Source organism: Salmo trutta, chromosome 34 (genome assembly GCF_901001165.1).
Source record: "Salmo trutta chromosome 34, fSalTru1.1, whole genome shotgun sequence".
In the NCBI taxonomy this organism is placed as follows: Eukaryota; Metazoa; Chordata; class Actinopteri; order Salmoniformes; family Salmonidae; genus Salmo; species Salmo trutta.
The window spans coordinates 29,040,603-29,059,789 of NC_042990.1; the positions used below are offsets into that span (position 1 = coordinate 29,040,603).

At 44.8% G+C, this 19,187-nt stretch overlaps 1 protein-coding gene across 2 annotated transcripts in view; it reads left to right on the forward strand.

Moving 5' to 3' along the window:
- The window catches only part of igf2bp3 (insulin-like growth factor 2 mRNA binding protein 3), a 38,157-nt gene extending 28,272 nt beyond the window's left edge, over positions 1–9,885 (forward strand). Inside the window, exons 8-17 of one of the 2 annotated variants that reach the window (XM_029732497.1) lie at positions 1,421–1,543; positions 5,007–5,142; positions 5,479–5,613; positions 5,861–5,929; positions 7,424–7,549; positions 7,646–7,684; positions 7,914–7,988; positions 8,283–8,414; positions 8,595–8,708; positions 9,432–9,885. In XM_029732497.1, the coding sequence (XP_029588357.1) occupies positions 1,421–1,543; positions 5,007–5,142; positions 5,479–5,613; positions 5,861–5,929; positions 7,424–7,549; positions 7,646–7,684; positions 7,914–7,988; positions 8,283–8,414; positions 8,595–8,708; positions 9,432–9,542 (1,060 nt within the window). In that variant the 3' untranslated portion in view covers positions 9,543–9,885. The remainder of the gene's footprint in view (positions 1–1,420; positions 1,544–5,006; positions 5,143–5,478; positions 5,614–5,860; positions 5,930–7,423; positions 7,550–7,645; positions 7,685–7,913; positions 7,989–8,282; positions 8,415–8,594; positions 8,709–9,431) is intronic. The other variant, XM_029732498.1, reaches the window with a different exon arrangement.
- Positions 9,886–19,187: the final 9,302 nt, after the last annotated feature.

Genomic DNA, 19,187 nt, shown 5'->3' on the forward strand with positions numbered 1-19,187 from the left:
TTGTTCAGTAGCCTAGGCTGGTTACTCAACTACAAGATATTGAGTGCACCATACAGCAATTCTGCATTCATTATTTATTTAGCAAGCTAAAAATACGGAGTGGGTGTGACCAACTTTCCCCCCTCATATCGCTTTTCGGTGGCTACAGGAAGGGATGCAGGTGTCAATTGGGTTGCTAGTAAGACATGTGAATCACTTTGCTAGCTACAGTAGCTATGCTTACCCTGAACGACTTATCCACAGTTAGCAGTGGTCAATCAAATGTATTGGCGTCGATCAAATGGGAGAGCTGGCAAGTTCCCATTCAGTTGTCAAACCGTGGGACAGTTTGCATGCATTGCCAGGGAAGCTGCAGAAGGACGGGGAAGGTTAATGCCAGGACTACGTTTTTGGCTAGAAGGTCCAAGCTGCTTGATAAGGACTCCACGAGAGTGCTAGCTACTGCCTTCATTCAATGCCATTTTGACTACGCTAGTACTTCCTGGTTTGGTGGTTTATCTAAGCTTCTGAAGGGGAAGCTCCAGATACAGGAGCTGCTTTCAGGAACTCAACTGGCTGCTTGTTGAGGCTAGGGTGTCCCAGATTAGACTGGGTTAGGTTTACAGAATTATTTATGGTTCTGCGCCCAGATATCTGATTACTTCCCCATGTTAGGGATGCACACAATCACAGCACCAGATCAGGTGTTGCTAATGTGTGCTTATACAGGTTCAGGAGTAATGCTGGGAAAGGTACTTTCTTGTATACTGGAGCCTCCAGAGTGGAACGAGTTGCCTCTGCCCATAAAAATGATGTCCTCTCTGGGCAGCTTTAAAAAGAAAGTAAAAAGAAAACTGTTCTGAGGGATAGACTACCTTTTCATTATTGTTTGATCAATAGGACTGTGAAGTTCCGAAATGTAAGAGGACTCGTGATATTTGAAGAAATCCATTTAGTGTAATTTGTGGCTTTTGGCGAATGTGTTCTAATCTAAAGTCACGCTGTTGCTACTGCCTGTAAACACACAGTCCAGTTTAAAGTGAATGATGGCAGGCCCGTGTGGCAAAAGCTTATTTGCATATAGGCCTACTGTGGCTCGGATTGGCTGTGGCCTACCAGTCTGCGTAGACTGCGGTCCTGGACAAGACGGATGGTTTTATTTACTGCAGTGTCTATTAATTGTTCAACCGCAGGGCTGCTTTCCCTCTGTATTGCTATGGAATTTTCACATGCCTTGCTCTGTCATTCCCAAACATTCTATGAATTTATGAAAACGTGAAAATGACGACTTGCTCACTTGTCAATGTTAACCAAGTATATGATCAGATTTTAATAAGATTTCATGTTGCTAAAACGTCAGTTCCACTTTTAATTATTCTTCGACTTGAACAATTAACTCCTGTTGTCTTTCTCTCGCTCTGCCTCTCCTCTCTACCAACAGTACTGAGGAGATTCCACTCAAGATTCTGGCTCACAACAACTTTGTGGGCCGACTGATCGGGAAGGAAGGACGGAACCTAAAAAAGATTGAAGTGGACACAGAGACCAAGATCACCATCTCCCCGTAAGATGACCACACACGTCCCAAAGTCAGAACTTCTAATTTCTCTGACTAGTGAAATAATAAAGTCCATTTTAGCATGTAAATCTTGGTGCGGCAAACTCAACCAATTTTGGTTGTTGATGCATGCCAGCGAATCCACAACACTAAACAATCCATTAATTGTACTATAACATGACAAACGGTGCCCACAAACTGTTAGGGCCTACATAAAGCTGTCCCAACAGCAGACATTTCCTTTCAGCACCATGGAGTGAATCCTTAACATTGCTACACTTGGGTATCGGTGGAGCCTTGTCTGGCAGCAAAGCAGTTCATTCAGCCTCATTTACTGCCTTTTTTTTAATAACCATAGCTGATATGGCAGACTTGATTAAATAATTAGTTGGTTTCTGCTGACTCCTTGTGGAGTTATGTAACTCCATAAAACTGCGTTCTCCTTTAATAACGAATGCTGACATGAGTTGACTTTTGAACCATACACAAACATTACATTTGTGTTCAGTAAATTCATGTTTATTCTTATCATTAACACTTATCTTTAAGTAGGCTATAAGCAAGTGCAAGCAAACGAGCTGCGACGAGGGAGGTCTTCCTTCAGCACTTTCAAAATGGACACAGACAGAAATTCAGGTGTCTTGCTGAATTTAACTTTACTCTAATTCACGGGAGGTGGTTAGCTTACTGCTTTAAGTATTTTATTAGGCCTATGTGGTCTAAAAAGGACAATGCAATCACAAGGATCCACTTTTATAGACAGCACGTTGTACAAACCAAATAACCCTCGCAGTATCAACTGGAATTACATGGGTCTATTACTGAACTCACTGGCAAACATGATTACAGACCCAAAGACATTATAGTATTCCCCCTCATTTAGAAAAGCACATGAGCTTTTTATAATACACAAAGAATTGTATAATTCCAACATTGACAAAAATAAATCGGATACTAATGAGACCTATATAACAATTGTGATAGAAAGTATGACATTAGGGGACGATGAGTGGATAAGAGGCAAGTTGTAATTTTGACACTATGAGCAAGCTAAGGACTACAATAGGCCTATGCCTATTTGTTCAGCACCTTTTGAAATGGACAGCGACATAATTCAGAACATGGGGTGTTCTTACAATATTCTCCCTGTACACAGTCAGAAAATAATAAATAACGGGGGTATGTAAGTAGACAAAGCTTTTACAATTGTAAACGAAGACATTTCTGTAAAACTGGCCAAGGCTATATGTGCACCACCAAGTCAAAACAGTGTAGGCTAAGTTCTGAGGTGGAGAGGGACCAAACTCTTAGGGTGAGACACATGGGCTACTAACAGCTTACTACACACCATACTTAATATTACTTTCTTAGCTACAGTATACGTATCTCCCTGGCATTACGTCATTTATGCGGCAACATACAAGACAACTTTTTGGACTCACCTTTGTGCAGTGCGCAGCAGTCCTTGTGGGCAAACCTTGTCATCAGTGTGGCATTCTCTGTATATATGGTGTTTTCAAGACAACTGGGAACTTGGGGGATTGAATCATGATGTCAGTGTTCTTCAGGTTGGAAAGTTGGACCTCTAGAAAGGGACCCGAGTACCGACTTGGAATTCTGAGTTCGATGACCGTTCAAAATGTATTTTCCCAGTCGGAGCTAGTCCCCCCAAAGAGTTCCCAGTTGTCTTGAACACACAGTCTGAGATTTCTGAGTTCCCAGTTTTGAACCCGGCAGAAGTCAATCTGGATTGATAGCATGGCTAATATCAAATCAAATCAAATTTTATTTATATAGCCCTTCGTATATCAGCTGAAATCGCAAAGTGCTGTACAGAAACCCAGCCTAAAACCCCGAAAAGCAAGCAATGCATGTGAAAGAGGCACGGTGGCTAGGAAAAACTCCCTAGGAAAAACTCCCTAGAAAGGCCAAAAACCTAGGAAGAAACCTAGAGAGGAACCAGGCTATGAGGGGTGGCCAGTCCTCTTCTGGCTGTGCCGGGTGGATATTATAACAGAACATGGTCAAGATGTTAAAATGTTCATAAATGACCAGCATGGTCAAATAATAATAATCATTGTAGTTGTCGAGGGTGCAACAAGCACGTCCGGTGAACAGGTCAGGGTTCCGTAGCCGCAGGCAGAACAGTTGAAACTGGAGCAGCAGCATGGCCAGGTGGACTGGGGACAGCAAGGAGTCATCATGCCAGGTAGTCCCGAGGCATGGTCCTGGGGCTCAGGTCCTCCGAGAGAGAGAAAGAAAGAAAGAAAGAAAGAAAGAGAGAGAGAGAGAGAATTAGAGAGAGCATATTTAAATTCACACAGGACACCGGATAAGACAAGAGAATACTCCAGATGAAACAGACTGACCCTAGCCCCCCGGCACATAAACTACTGCAGCATAAATACTGGAGGCTGAGACAGGAGGGATCAGAAGACACTGTGGCCCCATCCGATGATACCCCCGGACAGGGCCAAACAGGCAGGATATAACCCCACCCACTTTGCCAAAGCACAGCCCCCACACCACTCGAGGGATGTCTATATTCAACCTTTTCTGGTCCATGGTGTTGCATGTGAATGTTTATCCTTTTAAACTTGGAGAAGAGACCCTTTCGGACAGTTTAAAATCCTTAAACATAGCAGGCAAGGGAAGCAAAATAGTGATTGCTTTGTGACGCTGGCAGTTAGCCGCTGATTCCTTCCAAACCATTCATTGTTGAATTTGTGATTTCTGACTTGCTGTGTAATGTTTATGGCCAATGAGCACCAATTTTTATAATTTCTCTTCATTTGAAAAGGATTCATGATGAAGACTGCTTGGCTAGCTAAGATTTTGAAAGTATGATGTTGACATGATCAGTCCAATCAAAGCTATGGTAGATATAACATGATTTCATTTTATTTTATCTGTGACCAATGGCCTTGAGCCTTCTTGGATGGCCACTTCTAATGCAAGTCTAGGGCTGTGTCCAAGGGGGCTTAAACTGCGTAGATTCTGCGGTGCGTAGTATCCCCGTGAGTGACACAACACTGAGCCAATCACAGAGCAATGCCTCCGCACTATTTCCGGTGGCTGCCCCTCCACCACAGAAAGCATTGAGCTAGGCATTTTTGGCGCTGCCTAAAGAGACCATGTTTGTATGCGGATTGATTAACTCAAGGATCAATCTTTTCTTTTTTACATTGTTTGCAAACTGTGACACTGTGACCCACCTGCCCTGAATGACAGGTCGCCATTGTACACCCTTAACTGATGAACACAAGCCATTGTCATCACGTTATCAAAATGACTGGGTGCCACACGCGTACATTTTAGTCTTGTCAAATTCACCTCTAAAATAATCCCAAAACACACCAATGACAAAATCCTCATGTCTTTAGGGTATAACGAACACAAGGTCAGTCTCCCATCACAATACACACATCCACTAGAGACCAAGGTGGTAATGGATGTCCTTCTCCTTCAGTCTCCAGGACCTGACGCTGTACAACCCTGAGAGGACCATCACAGTGAAGGGTTCTATCGAGGCCTGCTCCCTCGCCGAGGAGGAAGTCATGAAGAAGGTCAGGGAGTCGTATGAGAACGACGTGGCTGCTATGAATGTAGGTCCTTGTTCTCACACGCTGGGCACAGCACACTGTGTCGGTAGAACCAAAGAATCCAGAGTAGTGTCCCTACAGTGTTCTACTTTTGTGTGCTATATATGGCGCCATTTGGAATGACCCCTGGGAGATACTTTTCTTATCACTGAAATAACAGTGAAGGTATAGAAACGTGATGTTTAACTACTTGCTACGGACCTGCGTGTGCCGTCTCTCAGCCTTTAATTGTATTCGACTGGTTTCCCTGAGATTATTATTATTTTTTTCTAGTAACTTTTATCTGGTAGTAATTCTCTCTTCCTCTGTCCATCTCTCTCTCGCTCTGTCTATCCCCAGCTCCAGTCTAACCTGATTCCAGGACTCAACCTGAATGCTTTGGGTTTGTTCCCTGGTGGTGCTCCAGGTATGGGCCCCTCCATGGGACACAACGCCCCACCTCCCGGTGCCCAGGGTGGCTACTCCTCATTCGGGGTGAGTGTCTGGACCTTTCCCCTCCCCACCCCGCCTACCTCCCTGGGTCTACTCCACAGAGCCTCTTGGTGACGCTTAAGGATGGCCCCCTCCTTACTGAATTTCTGCAAGAAGAAACCTAAAACAGACCAACCTCTGACTGAAGCCATTTTGGATCTTTCAGTGACCCTGTCTATGTTCCTCTCTCCTTAGTGCAGCCATTTGGGGGCACGACAGTGACTTGGTTTTGTGTTATTCTCTCCTATAGAGCAGTTCCTTCGGGGGTGAAGGGCCATTTTGGGCATCTGTGCTATCGGCGAGCAGCCAGCCTGTCTCTGTAAGTCTCCCTTCCCACAGTGCTTTGCACGGCTTCTGGCTGCTCGCTGCCGGATAGGGTAACAAGGTAGGGCTCGCAGTAACATTTGACCCCTAGGGAGGGCACAACACGTTTAAGTTCATTACTCTGAAACCTGCTGGGAAGGGGCCCCTAGTCCCAGAGGGCCCCAGTGTCTGCTGGGTTTAGTTGGGCCCTCAAGTCTTCAGCTGACAAAAGAGCAGCTATTGAACACCTTTGCGTGTTTAGAAGGGGGCAAATGTTTTCAAGCGGACACCTGTCTATTGAACAGTTTAATCTGGAACCGCCTCCTTGAAAACGTTTGTTCCCATCTGGAGGCTTCTGAATGTGACCCAGGATTTGGATGACTGAAGTGTAATGATTTGATGACATCCTCTAGATTAAAACTAGCAGTCCCAGCAGCTCTGTCCCACATGTCACCTTATTCCCTATATAGTGCACTACTTTCAACCAGAGCCAAATGTATAATATTAATACCTCCTGCCCCCTCATCTAAAAGATCTCACCCACTTTTCTCTAACACCAGCCATGTGCAGTGAGCGGACACAGTTTGCTACAGGTCATCGTCAATACAATCTGTTCTACAGTGTCTGTGGAAGCGCTGAGGAGTGACTGAGCAGGGCCAAGCATTCTGACTTCCATCTGAAAGGGATTATCAGAGTGGTGCATCCATATACTGTGTGGATTATTTAGATGTGCTCAGTTGCTACAGAGAAACGGAGAACCCTCAGGATGCTGTGTTTACCTGAACTAGGCACTGGATGCTACAGATTTGCGCATCTTTCTAGAGTCGGTGGTTCTCTTATGCCCTGGGTGCGTCCCAATCTGTCATTCCTCCTGAAATGTGCACTCGATCACTACTTCCCACAAATTTAAAAGCATTGGATTTGTATTGTCATGGGTAGGAGGGAATTTCCATATCAGTCTTTTTCTTTCTAATCCATAACAGGAAGTGAACAAGTTCTCACTTGGTGAGAAAGGAGAGATAATTGGGACACAGTCCACATTGGAAGTTGTGATCTGTTTAGTTGTGTTCAACCTCTTCAATACTGTGTGTTCAGTGCTATTGTGATTCTATATGCTACTGAGGGGATTTGAATTGGCCTAGATTTGACTGGTAAATATGAGGTACAACTTTGTTAATAAAGCCCTTAGGAAACTTCCCATCAGCTCTGCTTCCAGTCTCCCTGGCTGTCTCAAATGGCACCCTATTCCCTGTATAGTGCACTACTTTTGACCAGGGCTTATATGGCTATAGTCAAAAGTAGTGCACCAAATAAGGAATAGGGTTCCATTTGGGATGCGAGCCCCTGTGAGGATCCTTCTTCCTGTGTCGCTGCATCTGTTGCTTGGTCACTTTCATCTGGGCTGCTATCGCGGTTTGCCAGGCCTGATTGTGGTCTCCTTGCGGTCAGAGTTGCTCTGTTGTGGTCTCACTGGGATCTCTACTGTCTTGTGGCCTCTACTGTTCCACAGGGCCAGGGGCAGCCGGAGTCGGAGACGGTCCATCTGTTCATCCCGGCGCTGGCGGTCGGAGCGATCATTGGAAAACAGGGTCAACACATCAAGCAGCTGTCCCGCTACGCCGGAGCCTCCATCAAGGTGAGGGACTTAACTCACAGGAGGGTTTGAGCTGCGTGTCAACTTAAAGTAGCTTCTCATCTTATTTGTTCTCCTTCACCATCCGCTCCATTTCAGATCAGTGCAGAGGAAGTCGGTGTCGTAGATGCAAACCAGGTATTTTATTTTTGCTTCAAACATTCAGATGAATTTGTTTGTTGCTTATACCCATCAATCATCTCAGAAGTGCAAATTGGGTTAGGGTTCAGATTGGGATTGGGTGGCGCCTCCTTCAGGCTGTTCTGATGTGTCCCTGATGGGGTAAAGGGAAGCAGTGGGCAGTAATTAGAGCAAGTAAAGTGTGTGTGTGTGCAGATGTGTTAACATGTCATTTTCCTCCTGTCAGGTAGCCCCTCCAGAAGGTATGGACACAAAGCAGAGGATGGTGATCATTGCTGGACCACCAGAGGCCCAGTTCAAGGTAGGAGCCCTCAGGACCGTGCTCTCCAGCCATGCTATTTCTGTCCAATGCCCACCGCACCAGAGAAAAGGTGTTGTCCTTTTTCCCATAAACACGGTAGTCTATACAATTGAAAATTAGCTAGCTGGCTAATTCTGGTACAGTTACAGAAATGTTGATTGATGTCCATCGTCCCTGTCAAGTAAATTACCTCAAATAAAGCAGATATTTACAGTTTGATAAAGATGCTTCTGTAGCTTCAATCAAGGGTTTATCATTTCCTGACTCCAGTGTGGGATGTCTGCCCTGTTCCAGGCTCAGGGTCGTATCTTCGGGAAGCTAAAGGAGGAGAACTTCTTTGGGCCGAAGGAGGAGGTGAAGCTAGAGGCTCACATCAAGGTGCCCTCTTTCGCTGCTGGACGCGTCATTGGCAAGGGAGGCAAAACGGTACGCAGAGGCCGGTCTGTGTGTGTGATCACTGCAATTTACTGTTGCAAAATGTATAAGTTCTGCTGCAGAATAATTGAATACACCACTTATTACTTTGGCCATAATATAAAATACTTATTAATTTGTTCATTTCTCTCTCGCTTGCTCTGTTTCTCGCTTTCCTTCGGTCCCCCTCAGGTGAATGAGTTGCAGAACTTGACCAGTGCTGAGGTGGTGGTCCCCAGAGACCAGACACCTGACGAGAACGACCAGGTCATTGTCAAAATCACTGGACACTTCTATGCAAGCCAGGTATGTTACACTAATGAAACTTTAAAGTGCAATTAAATTTCAACTCACTTTACAGTAAAACAATAACAAATTAAGTAGATCAAAAACAAGCATGAGGAAATAAAGTAAAGGAGCGTAAAACTAATTCAAATGTATGTCTGAAATCATTTCACTACAGTACTAATACTGTTGCCCAAATCCAAATCTACCCCTCTGCACATCATGTGGTTCTGAAGGGATCAGATGGGAGGAGCTATGATAACAGGATGTTCCTCCACCCCTGTCACTGGGCAAGGTGGTGTCTTCTGACGGGGAGAGAGAACGAGTCCATATTCATCCCAGTCAGCTCTGATTAGTGAGCTAAAAGGCTGGTTCATGCTATGTGCACAGTATGAATGAAGCTGAGTGTAAGGTTGTGGACTGTAGGGTGAATGGGGGTGTAAAATGTATACAATGTCTGCTTGTTATGTAAGGATTGTCCACAATACTGTTTCACTTTGTAGCATTAATCAATGGCTGCATCTGAAGGGGCACCCAATTCCTTATATAGGGCACTACTTAAGGAAGGAAGGAATAGGGTGCCATTCTGTAATAAAGGGAATGGGGTGCTATTTCAGTTGCAGCCATCGTTAACCTTGCTGCTTGATGAATTCTTAATTCTACTCATCACCTTAGACGCAATGGATGTGTGCATGTCATTGTCAGATGACATGTCCTGACCTCTGCCCTCTTACCCCTCCCCAGCTGGCCCAGAGGAAGATCCAGGAGATATTGTCCCAGGTGAGACGACAACAGCAGCCCAAACCCTCACCCCGCGGGGAGGGACCCCCCCTCCCCCGCCCCTCCCGGAAGTAGATGGGGGGTGTCCGGTTGGCCCAGGGGGGGCCAGTGACAGAACCGCCCCCAAAGACAGACCAGAGGGGAAACACACAGGCAGGGACAACGCGCTCATCTCAGGGGTTAAGGGTCATGGGTACCCAACTGTACACCCCCACTCTCGGCGACCTCCTCGACCTTACACACCCACCCCCACTTTCAACGACCTCCTTGACCTTACACCCCCACCCCCCCTTCTCGACGAGCTCCTTGACCGACACTATCCCCCCCTCGACGAGCTCCTTGACCGACACTACCCCCCCTCGACGAGCTCCTTGACCGACACTACCCCCCCTCGACGAGCTCCTTGACCGACACTACCCCCCCCCCCCTCGACGAGCTCCTTGACCGACACTACCCCCCCCCCCCTCGACGAGCTCCTTGACCGACACTACCCCCCCTCGACGAGCTCCTTGACCGACACTACCCCCCCTCGACGAGCTCCTTGACCGACACTACCCCCCCTCGACGAGCTCCTTGACCGACACTACCCCCCCTCGACGAGCTCCTTGACCGACACTACCCCCCCTCGACGAGCTCCTTGACCGACACTACCCCCCCCTCTCGACGAGCTCCTTGACCGACACTACCCCCCCCCCCTCTCGACGAGCTCCTTGACCGACACTACCCCCCCTCTCGACGAGCTCCTTGACCGACACTACCCCCCCCCCCCCTCGACGAGCTCCTTGACCGACACTACCCCCCCCCTCTCGACGAGCTCCTTGACCGACACTACCCCCCCCCCTCTCGACGAGCTCCTTGACCGACACTACCCCCCCCCTCTCGACGAGCTCCTTGACCGACACTACCCCCCCCCCCTCTCGACGAGCTCCTTGACCGACACTACCCCCCCCCCCCCAACCCATCGCCACACCTGTCTGCATCTCTGTGAGAATGTACTTGAGGGTTCCAACGTTGTCACCCACCCTCACCCCCTGCTCACCCTCGCCTCGGTCCTGATTGGTTCCTTAATTGTTTTAATGTTTTTTTTTTTTTTTGGTACACTAGAAAACACAAAGAAGAAATAATAATGAACTCCCTCCTGTCACCTGGTGGTAACACACTCAACCACCTCACATGTTGATGATGGCTGTTAATTTTGACTTTTGTTTTTACCTTTTTATTTTAACTTTTTGTTTTTTTTGACCTGGATGAAGTGTTTGTTTAGTTGGTTGAAACTTTCTCTCCCGAGTTTTCTTAGGAAAGAAAAAGGCATTGCTCTGAGTCCTTGTAGGATGGAGAAAGGTTGGGGGGAGGGGTTTTGATGGGGCGGGGCTCGGGGTAATACTCTGGTGTTTGATTGGACAGGGGCCCCGGTGGTGGTCTAACAGGGCACCCCTGTCCTGCTATTGATAGTGGCATTTTATAAATTCGGATGCATTTTATAGATATATAAAATATATTTAGAGGCGAGGATAACACTGTCATTAACACTTAAGGGACGTGTTGAATGGTGTTGGCCAGGAAAACCAATTTAATATGCATTGTACTGAACTACCTCAGGATCTCTAGTACCTCAAGAAGATGAAGAGAAAAAGAAAATAATTATATATATGAAAAAAATGTTCCTTTCTTTTTTATTTTGCTTTGTGGTATTTTGTATACTTTATAAAGCTAATAGTTATTGAACATTTTTATTTTTTTAAGAAAATTTAAAATTTGGTCAGCTGCCAACTGACCTTGCCTTCAACTCTAGCGCTCTCCGGCGGCCACGTGTACAATGTCTGTCGACGGTGGCCCTGTTCATAGAGTCTCTGTACATAGAGCCCAGGGCAGAGTTGGCACCAAACTGTTGGCTGCTGACGGGAGTATCGAGAGAAGAAATTGCCTCAGTTTTCCTGAGGTGTATCCACCATCTAATGAAAACTACAAACAATGAATATATTAGAGTAATGCTGAATAATGCCAACCGTACATACTGCAGCAATGCCGTTTAGTTTTGGGATTCTGACATTCTATTTGTTGACAGTACGTTACATTTTTCACACAATGATTTTTCCTTTTGCCTTCCTGGAAGTGCAATGGGTAGCACACATGGAGGGGCCTGAACACTGAGTTCTCTCTCTGTAGCCTCCATAGAAATGGACATGTTAGAGCAGTACTGTCTGTTCTCAGTTGTATTTCTGTTACCTGCTTAGGCCTTACCTGCTTTATTACATCATCCTAGTCTCAAATAGCACCCCATTTCCCTTATAGTGCTCCAAGTTGTACACAACATTGAAAATAGGGTGCCATTTGGAAGTCATCCCAGGTTAGTGACAGGCTGAAGTGCAGTCCACAGCCTGACTAGGGTTTTTTCAGAGGGAGCTTGGCCATGTGCGGTGGCCCCAGTAGCCGCAGTCGGTCTACGTTAGTGTCATTCACTGCATGGTGAAAGTAAGGGGAGTCACTGACGGATGCTTATTTTGCTATAGAAACTACGTTAACTGAAGGTTGCGTTTGTTTAACCAGCAGCTGTAATCTTGATTGAAGTGAGAGAAGTTTCAATTGTTATTCATCATAAAAATCCAAGATGCACACAAGAAAATGTACTAAATTTACCTTGATTGGGATGGGAAACATAAGTAAAAAAAAAACTAAAAAAAACATGATAACGAAATACTATACCAAGTTTTTCCTTTCTTTTTGATTTCATGCAGAATGTAAATATGTTTTGATTGTGGTAAAAGTGCTCGTGTGTATCCATGCTTCCACAGTAGAACGCTGTCTACCTCAGCTGAGGGGGGTTTGTGGTGGCACCGCCCTCACCCCGCCTAGCGCCCACGCGCTCGCTGCGATACCTCAGTCCCCCCAGGAACACTTCTCTGCATGGGCTCGTGCGTGCTCACGCGGTTCAACCTCGCGCTGATGTCCACGAGGGGCACAAGTGACGTTTATTATTTCCCCCTCCCTTTCTCCACCCGTTTTTTTTAATCTACCTCTTTAGATACATTTGAATTAGAGACAAACTTCTATTTGTTAGATTTAGGGTTATTCTCCCACTGTCCCCCTTCTGATTTCCCAGATATTAATGAAAATAAATAAATCATGTACTCTTTAGAATTTGAACGAATAATGGAAAAGTTCAGATATTTCCTTTGCCAGTGTTTATATATATTTATAATACTCTTAGCTTAATTGATTGTAAATCCTCAAGATTTTGCTTTTCTTTCTGCTTTTCTTTTTGATGGTGTGGCTTCCATGTATTGAACTTTCTTGCCTGGGTTTTTTGTGAAAAAAAAGGTCAAATTCACCGGTTTAAGTTTTTGGATTCAATGACTGGACGATAAGTAACAAACAAATGTTTAAAAAAAGGACCTGCCTTTTGTTTCTGGTTTGAGACTAAAAATAAATACTAAGCCAGTCTTCTTTCTTACCTTTTTATGTCTTTACGGATGCTACATTGGCCTGCTGATTTGATAACAATTTGTTCGGTTAGCATTTCCTGGATGTGTAATGTGGAAAATCATGTTTGTGTGGGAAAGAGGGACTGGGTTTGGGAGTCAGTTTTTGGAAAAGTATTCTGGTTTAAGCATGATACCCCCCCCCCCCCCCTGCGACCATGCTTCTGCCCCTTCACCCCCCTCACAGCTCAACTTGTCAAATGCCTCTGAATAAATCAAAAAAATGAAATTGGCTCCCACGTCTTTCACTTGTCTTTTTTTTTCTCATGTTTTTTCAATCTACTGTAAGATGCTATAAAATGTAACTTAACATTTGTTAAAGGGGAAGTTCAGGATTCTACAACTTGATGCTAGTTGGTTCCTCGGCCTGAAAGAACACTATATATACAAAACTTAAATTAGTGGGTTCGGCTATTTCGGCCACACCAAACTTGGCAGAATAGCCCATACTGAAGAGCTCAGGGACTTTCAACGTGGCACCGTCATTGGATGCCACCTTTCCAACAAGTCAGTTCTTCACATTTCTGCCCTGCTAGAACTGACCCGGTCAGCTGTAAGTGCTTTTATTGTATAGTGGAAACCTCTTGGAGCAACAACGGCTCAGCTGCAAAGTGGTAGTCCACACAAGCTCACAAAAAAAATCTTATTTCTGCTGCAACACTCACTACAGCGTTCCAAACTGCCTCTGGGAGCAACATCAGCACAATAACTGTTCGTCAGGAGCTTCATGAAATGGGTTTTCACGGCCGAGCCGCCACACACAAGCCATAAAATCCCTATGCGCAATGCCAAGCGTAGACTGGAGGGGTGTAAAGTTCGCCGCCATTGGACTCTGAAGCAGTAGAAAAGCCTTCTCTGGAGTGATGAATCCCATTTCACCATCTCTCAGTCCAATGGACGAATCTGGGTTTGGCGGATGCCAGGAGTAAGCATGACAACACCCCTGTGAACAAAGCGAGGTCCATACAAAAAAATAGTTTGAGTTCGGAGTGGAAGAACTTGACTAGTCTGCACAGAGCCCTGACCTCAATCCCATCGAACACCTTTGGGATGAATTGGAATGCTGACTGAGCCAGGCCTAATCGCCCAACATCAGTCACCAACCTCACTACTGCTCTTGTGGCTGGATGGAAGCAAGTCCCTGTAGCAATCTTCCAACATCTAGTAGAAAGCCTTCCCAGGAGAGGGGAGGCTGTTATAGCAGCAAAGGAGGGACCAACTCTATAAAGGCCCGTGATTTTGGAATGAGATGTTCGATGAGCAGGTGTCCACATGTAGTTTAGCTCCCCCCCCCCCCCCCCCCCCCCCCCCTAAAAGTGTATGTGGCGAAAAGGGTGACATTTGGGAAGCAACCATAGTCTGTCTCGTACACATCAGCCGGTCCTTCCTCAGAGGGACACAGAAGAGAATGTATAGCTGAACGGATGCATCATGTCTGAGTGTTTCTCATTAACCCTTACCAGTGGCTCTGCCCCAACGGTTTAACAAATAAACAGAAGTTGGCCTGTTTTGCACGTTATTTTGCCATTAATACATGTCACATCAGTTTGTCAACAATGTAAAAAAACAATTATCTTTGAGTTAATAAAGCGGCATACAAACATTCTCTTTTTTGCTTTCTGGAGTAAGGCAGCTCCAAAATGCAGGTGTTTCAGCCTAGCTCAGTGGTTTCTGTGGTGGTGGGGCAGCCAGTGGAAAATACGGAGGGTAGGGGTTAATGTACTCTAGTTGCGCCGTGATTGGCGCAGTGTTCTGTCACTCATGGGGACAATTGCCGCAAAATCTATGGGGACAGCTCGAAAATTCAAGCCCCTTCGGGGCTGCAATAGATGTCCATTAAAGTGCCCATCCAAGAAGACTCAAGGTCATTGGTCACAGATAAAATGTCAAATCACATTTCTACCATAGCTTTGATTGGACTGATGTCAACATACTTTCAAAATCTTAGCTAGCAGTCATCATGAATCAAGTCGACAATCTACTGGCAAATCCTTTTCAATCCTTGTCATATGAAGAGAAATTATAGATAAAACGTATCGGTGGTCATCGGCCATTGGACATAAACATTACACAAGTGGAAAATCGCTAAATCAACCATGAGTGGTTTGGAAGGAGTCGGTGTCGAAGTGCAAGCATGGCAAAGCAATCACTAGACTGCTATTCAGTGGAGTGGGTGTGTGAAGTCTGGGTTTAAGGGTCTCTTTTCCAAGATTAAAAGGATAAACATTGAATCCAGCATTACTTTGCCGCGTTCAAAACAACTGGAAACTCAGAATGGAGAAATATTTAAAAAAACGAGCTCCAACTGGGAAAATACGTTTTAAATGATCATCCAATTCGGAATTCCAATTCGGGAACTCTGAAGCAACCTGAAGATCACTGACGTCATGATTAGACCTTGTTTTTATCTGAGTTCCCAGTTGTCTTGAAAGCACCATAAATCCAGAGAATGCCAGACTTTGATGATGAAGTTTGATGACAAAATTTGCAAATGAAGGATGGCCGCACCACCTACCTGTTCAAGTGAGCACAACAAAACAAGGTGAGTCCAAAAATGTATTGTATTCTGCTGCAGAAATTACATAATATAACAGGAAGATATGTATACTGTTGCTAAGAAAGTAATACTAAGTGTATGTTTTGTAAGTTGTTAGTAGCCCATGTGCCTCACCCTAATAATTTGGTCCCATAACTTAGCCTAATGTTCTGACTTGGTGGTGCACATTTAGCCTATAAAGCCTGTTTTAGAGACATTTCATTGAATATTGTAAGAGCTTTCATTGTCTGCTTATATGCCCCCTTCATTTATCCTACGGTCCTGACTTGGTGTTCAGGGAGAATACAGTAAGAACGGCCCATGTTCTGAATTCCCTCACTGTACATTTCAAAAGTGATGAAGAAATAGTTATATTGACTACGTCCGTCCGAGCTCGCTCATTAATGTCTTAATCGAAATTGCAGATTGCCTCTTACCCGCTCGTCGTCCCCTTATGCCATAGTTTGTACATTTCAATTGTCAGTAGAAACCACATTTGTTTAAGCAAATGACTGATATGGCTGACTTAAGCAAGTCAGCCATATCAGCTATGTTTTTTTAAAGGCAGTAAATGAGGCTGAATGAACTGTTTCCCAGCCAGACAATGCTCCGCTGATAGTCAGGTGTAGCAGTGGTAAGGTGTTGGAACTGCAATTGGGACTCTGCTGTTGGGACAGCTTTATGTAGGCCCTAACAGTTTGTGGGCACCGTTTGTCACCGTTATAGTGCAATGAATGTATTGTTTAGTGTAGTGGCTTTGTTGGCATGCATAAAAAAAAGTTTGGGGAGTATGCCCCACCAACAGTTACATGCTAAAATCACCACTGACCCTTACCCCTTCAGTGGCGGTGAATATTTCCCAGAAGGCAGCAGCCAACCTGTCGGAAAGTGTGTTTGTGCATGGCGAGGACATGGTGTTCAGTGTCTGTTCACGAACCCAGTAAATACCTGAAGACTGCCAATGCTGTCGACTACATCTGGGACTTCATGGACTGCAACCAGCTGGTCACCCATAGCAACGTGGCCACGTACGCCTACAGCGCGGTCGGCGAAGTTAACGTGAAGCTGGCCTTGAAGGCGGCAATCAAGATCCCGTGCCCCCCGCCAACACCGATGAGTGTTACTTTGCCTCAAACTACAGGTACACACTCGAGTCACACACTTCACTTCAGAGGATACTACAGGTACAGAAATCTAGAAGAAGGTGTTAGGGTTTGACCAACTATTTTTGTGCATATCCTATATAATATAACAATTTGTTTGCATCACCTATATAATATAACACAGATGCTATAATAATGAGTATTTAAACTATAGATAATTGAATACTGCTATATGTTAGAGGAAGTGTCTCATGTGATGGTGGGTCATGTGGAAAGAATGCTGATGCTGTAGAAACAGGATTGTCTGTAGAATAACAGGATATGGGTGAAAGGTATATGCGGGGGGTGTAAGGGTTTTAGAGAACTGTGCATTGTGCAGTCACAAGATGAGACATCCGTCAGAGACAACAGCTACGCCAGGAAGCTGGAGTGCGTCTAGAGGTTGGGACCAACCTGCACGCCAACGATAGGCTGGAATAAGTCTAAACCATATTCTAGCCTCTACTATGACAGGCCCTCAGGGAGAGGGAACTAAGTCTGTCCAGTATTTAAGGAAGAACTTGTGATGTCATACCAGTTCTCTGTCTGCCCTGCGTGGTGTTACAGAGAGCCCGTATATACGAGCCACATATTTACCATTCAAGTGTTTGCATTAATTAAAGTACAAAGAAATCAGAAGTTACTATGTGCTGACTATTTTGTTCTGATACCAGATTCTAATTGAGCGACCTAACAAAGGTATGTACATAGTACACACCATAATGAGCTTCACCTGCACCGTACTACTGCCACACATGCCTGGAATAAGGTATGCACTGTTGGGGAATGGAGCATGTTTTTTTGGACTGATTGAGCAGCAGCCTCATGTCCATCTTTGGAGTGTTGTATCATATCTGGTGTCCACATACTTTTGGTCATGTATCTATGGAGCATGATGAACTGCAATCTATAGTTTGGTCGTCTAAAGCCAGTACAAACTTCAGCTAACTTTAGCCCCAGTGCAACTGTGTTCGGTGGTCAGTTATTGCAACAGTGTAGTAGTGTCATAAGTCCCAACTTTAAATTATATTTAAATCCGGTTACTTGTTTCATCACTTGTAACCCCCCCACCTACTCCCAAGACACATGCAGATTGGTAGGCTACAGACATTACCAGTACATTCACAAACAGTGGTTAGTTCACAATCTTTATTTTAATCTTTCCAGAACAAAATTACATTTTTAGATTGGTTTGAAACGAATGCTTTTATAGTAACTAAATAACTACAATTCAGTACATTCGTGCAACAAATGTAAATTACATGCACATTAGAGAATGGGCAGTGGGATGTACAGTTAAATCTAATATTTGAACATTTTCTAAAAGTAACACATTGTTAGGCTTGTGAGACTGCAAAGATATTTACTACATTTTATTTACAAAATAATTAGCTCCGATCATCCGTCAAAGCTGTTCCATTTGGCCCAGTTCCATTTTAGTTCCTAGCCTCATTTCCCTTTGGAGTTCACAGATCTGAAAAGACTTGGGGAAGAAGCTAGGGATTGAAATGGGAAAGGGCCTTACTAGCACGCTCACACCAGGGGTGTATTCATTACAGAAACTGTTTACAGTTTAAGAACCAAATGGAAGCAAACAGAGCAAAACGAGTGTCTATTGGACAAATTCAGGTAGGTCCTGCCCATGTTTCGTTCTGTTTAAGAAACATTTTGCAACAGAATCGGTGGAATGAATACACCCCAGCACTGTCTTAAACACTGCCCCGCCCCAACTTAAAACACTGAGCTTTTTGCAAACTTTTCTTAATTCTTGCCATTTGCCACATACTTGTGCTTTTCTACTACAAAGTGAACTAAACAGAAAATATATTAATATTTTCATATTTTTCAGCACAGGTGAAATGTACCTCTTGCCTATTAACAGTGTTACTTTGACACACACTAAAATGTGAAGAAGTTATAGGTATATATATATATATATATATATACACATACTGCTCAAAAAAATAAAGGGAACACCTAAACAACACAATGTAACTCCAAGTCAATCACACTTCTGTGAAATCAAACTGTCCACTTAGGAAGCAACACTGATTGACAATAAATTTCACATGCTGTTGTGCAAATGGAATAGACAACAGGTGGAAATTATAGGCAATAAGCAAGACACCCCCCAATAAAGGAGTGGTTCTGCAGGTGGAGACCACAGACCACTTCTCAGTTCCTATGCTTCCTGGCTGATGTTTTGGTCACTTTTGAATGCTGGCGGTGCTTTCACTCTAGTGGTAGCATGAGACGGAGTCTACAACACACACAAGTGGCTCAGGTAGTGCAGCTCATCCAGGATGGCACATCAATGCGAGCTGTGGCAAGAAGGTTTGCTGTGTCTGTCAGCGTAGTGTCCAGAGCATGGAGGCGCTACCAGGAGACAGGCCAGTATATCAGGAGACGTGGAGGAGGCCGTAGGAGGGCAACAACCCAGCAGCAGGACCGCTACCTCCGCCTTTGTGCAAGGAGGAGCACTGCCAGAACCCTGCAAAATGACCTCCAGCAGGCCACAAATGTGCATGTGTCTGCTCAAACGGTCAGAAACTGACTCCATAAG